The following is a 2,913-nucleotide window of genomic DNA, read 5'->3' as shown; positions in this document are numbered from 1 at the left end:
AAATTGTACATTAAAGTGAATGGCACGAGTGTGATTGAGTATTATTTAAGTCCGCCCATGTGACATTTTCTGGGGGCTTGTCCGGGAATATAACTCGTGCCATTCGAAGTCACATGGGTATATAAACGGAGAAAACAGAGTAAAGAAAAAGGTTGAGGAAAACTTGTGATTTTTTTTGTTTCCTCTACATTTGTATGTATGTACTATCTATGTATGTATCTATGTATGTACTATCTATAGGTGCACCGTTGTATATTCATTGTGTACATGATCTGAACTGATCTGAATACATTTTTGTATTATAAGTGCTCGGGTAATTCAGAATGGAGCTAGCTAAGTTAACTGAAATTGGAGAAAAGTTCGGATTCAGTGGAGAGGAGCTTAGGCAGTTTGTTACAGACGAGCAAAAGAGACTCAGAGAGGAAAGAGCGGACATGTTAGAGTTAAGGCGACAGGAAAGAGAAACAGCCGAGCTACAATTGGCGATAGCGCGTGAAAAGCAAACCAAAAGCGAATCAAGTTCTAATGGGTGCAAAGCTCGATCTCCAAAATTGCCTCTATTTCAGGAAGACAAAGATAACATAGATGCCTATCTACAGCGGTTCGAACGATATGCCAAAAATCAAAACTGGCCAACTACAGACTGGGCACTCAACTTAAGCACACTGCTTACAGGTAAGGCTCTTGATGTCCACTCTAGATTGTCAAGTGCGGAATCCAATGATTATGACACTTTGAAACATGCACTCTTGAAATCCTTTCAGCTCACTGCAGAAGGATTTCGCTCCAAGTTTTTTTCAGGCAAACCGACAACAGGAGAAACGGCATCCCAGTATGCAAACCGACTAGAGAACTACTTGAACAGGTGGGTAAGCCTCTCTGGTATAGAGCACACCTTCGAGGAGCTGGCAGATCTACTCCTCCGGGAGCAGCTCATCAGTGGGTGTCATCGAGAGCTGGCCATCTTCCTGAAGGAACGGCAGCCCGAGACTTCGAAGGACGTGGTGAAACTAGCTGAGCAGTACTTAGACGCCAGAGGAGGCACCTTCAAACCACCCCCACCGGCACAAAGGAACATCCAGACACACGTGGGACAGATGCCACGGAGCAACACCAGACCTGAAGGTAAAATCCCTCCAAATAACATTTCAGGAAATAGGCCCCCATCTCAACCCAAATGTTACAACTGCCACCAACACGGTCACCTTGCCCGTGATTGTACAAAACAGGGAAACAGAGGCAGAACGTGTTTCATATGCCACAAACCAGGTCACATTGCTAACTATTGTCCTTTCTCCCCCATGAAATCGGCAGGTCTAGTCCTCGCCCAGGATCCAGAGCAAGGAAACCCCCCTATCTCGGAACACAACCTGGCTTCATTGGAACCCGATCAGGTAGAACCAAATCCACATACTCCCTGTCAATGTCCAGCTTGCACTAACACAAAGGTCAAAATTGAGGCTTCTTGTATGATGGTTCGGATGCCACTCAATGCCCCCAAGCTAGAATCCACCACAGACCATATCCAATTCAAATGTGGACACTCCTTGCCGTTGATGAGTGCAGCATGCACCAAAGAACATGTGGTCAGACAAATGCCAGTTACTAACGGACTAGTCAATAACAATCAAATTTCTGTTCTCAGAGACAGCGGCTGCAGCGGAGCTGTCATTAAACAAGATCTTGTCCAGCCAACCCAAATGACAGGTGAAGAAAGTACTTGCGTGCTGATTGACGGCACAGTGAAAACTCTCCCCGTCGCTAGAATAGATGTAGACACTCCCTTCTACGTAGGAAAAGTTAACGCATTGTGCATGAAAACTCCACTCTATGACCTGATTTTAGGTAACCTACCCGGAGTAAGAGAACCAGACAACCCAGATCCTGACTGGACGGCTACACCAATGCCTGTCGGCGCAGTACAGACGAGAGCCCAGGCTCAACGAGACGGTAAGCCATTTCGTCCTCTCAGAACCCCACACCCAATGGAAGATATCGTGACTCCAACAGCTCTCAAAGAGGCACAAGAGAAGGATGAAACATTACACCGCCTGCGAGAACTCGCCGATACTCGTTCAGAGAAGGTAAGTCGCAATAACGGTCTCTCTTCCTTCTTTTACAAAGACGGAATGCTGTATCGCTCATTCCACTCTCCCCAAATGGACCCCGACACAACAATCACACAAGTGGTAGTACCAAAACAGCCCATGAAAATATACTCGGAGGGCATCAAGGTACCAAAAAGACAACAGAAAAGATACTTACCAATTTCTTTTGGCCCGGTATGAACTCTGACATTACCAGGTACTGTAGATCGTGTGACGTCTGCCAACGTACACTATCAAAAGGTCGTGTAACCAAGGTCCCACTCGGAAAAATGCCGCTCATCGAAGTCCCCTTCGAACGCATTGCTGTAGACATAGTTGGACCAATACACCCAATGACTGACCAGAAAAATAGGTACATACTTACCGTTATTGATGTTGCTACTAGGTACCCCGAGGCAATCCCACTCCCAAGCATCGAGACAGAAAGAGTTGCAGAAGCCCTAGTGAGCATCTTCACCAGAGTCGGAATCCCCAAGGAAATGCTGACCGATCAAGGGACTCAGTTCACATCTGATCTCATGAAAGAGGTAAGCAAATTACTCTCCATCAAACACTTCACTACATCCCCATATCACCCTGCCGCGAATGGACTAGTTGAGCGCTTCAATGGCACTCTAAAACAAATGTTGAAACGTATGTGCGCTGAAAACCCAAAAGACTGGGACAGGTACATTACTCCCCTTCTATTTGCAGTGAGAGAAGCACCACAAGAGAGCATGGGGTTCTCCCCGTTCGAGCTTCTTTACGGCCGGAAGGTACGCGGACCCCTCGACATCCTGAGAGAACTCTGGACAGGAGAAGCCGA

General features: G+C 46.7%; 1 protein-coding gene across 1 annotated transcript; it reads left to right on the top strand.

The window, feature by feature from the left end:
• Positions 1-323: 323 nt before the first annotated feature.
• On the top strand, positions 324-2,622 carry LOC139709328 (uncharacterized). Its single transcript, XM_071621283.1, has 2 exons — positions 324-2,084; positions 2,494-2,622. The coding sequence occupies exons 1-2, from the start codon at positions 324-326 to the stop codon at positions 2,620-2,622; spliced, it is 1,890 nt and encodes a 629-aa protein (XP_071477384.1).
• Positions 2,623-2,913: the final 291 nt, after the last annotated feature.

The sequence above is a fragment of the Diadema antillarum genome, unplaced genomic scaffold, assembly GCF_040938485.1.
Source record: "Diadema antillarum isolate AM-2024a unplaced genomic scaffold, OU_Dant_1.0 seq00001426_RagTag, whole genome shotgun sequence".
NCBI lineage: Eukaryota > Metazoa > Echinodermata > Echinoidea > Diadematoida > Diadematidae > Diadema > Diadema antillarum.
This window is presented reverse-complemented; position numbering and strand designations above follow the sequence as displayed.

Bases quoted from the DNA above. Each gene is read 5' to 3' on its own strand.
- LOC139709328 (XM_071621283.1), top strand. From the start codon at position 324: ATGGAGCTAGCTAAGTTAACTGAAATTGGAGAAAAGTTCGGATTCAGT. The intron at 2,085-2,493 runs GTAAGTCGCAAT...TGTTGCTACTAG, and splicing joins CCGATACTCGTTCAGAGAAG to GTACCCCGAGGCAATCCCAC.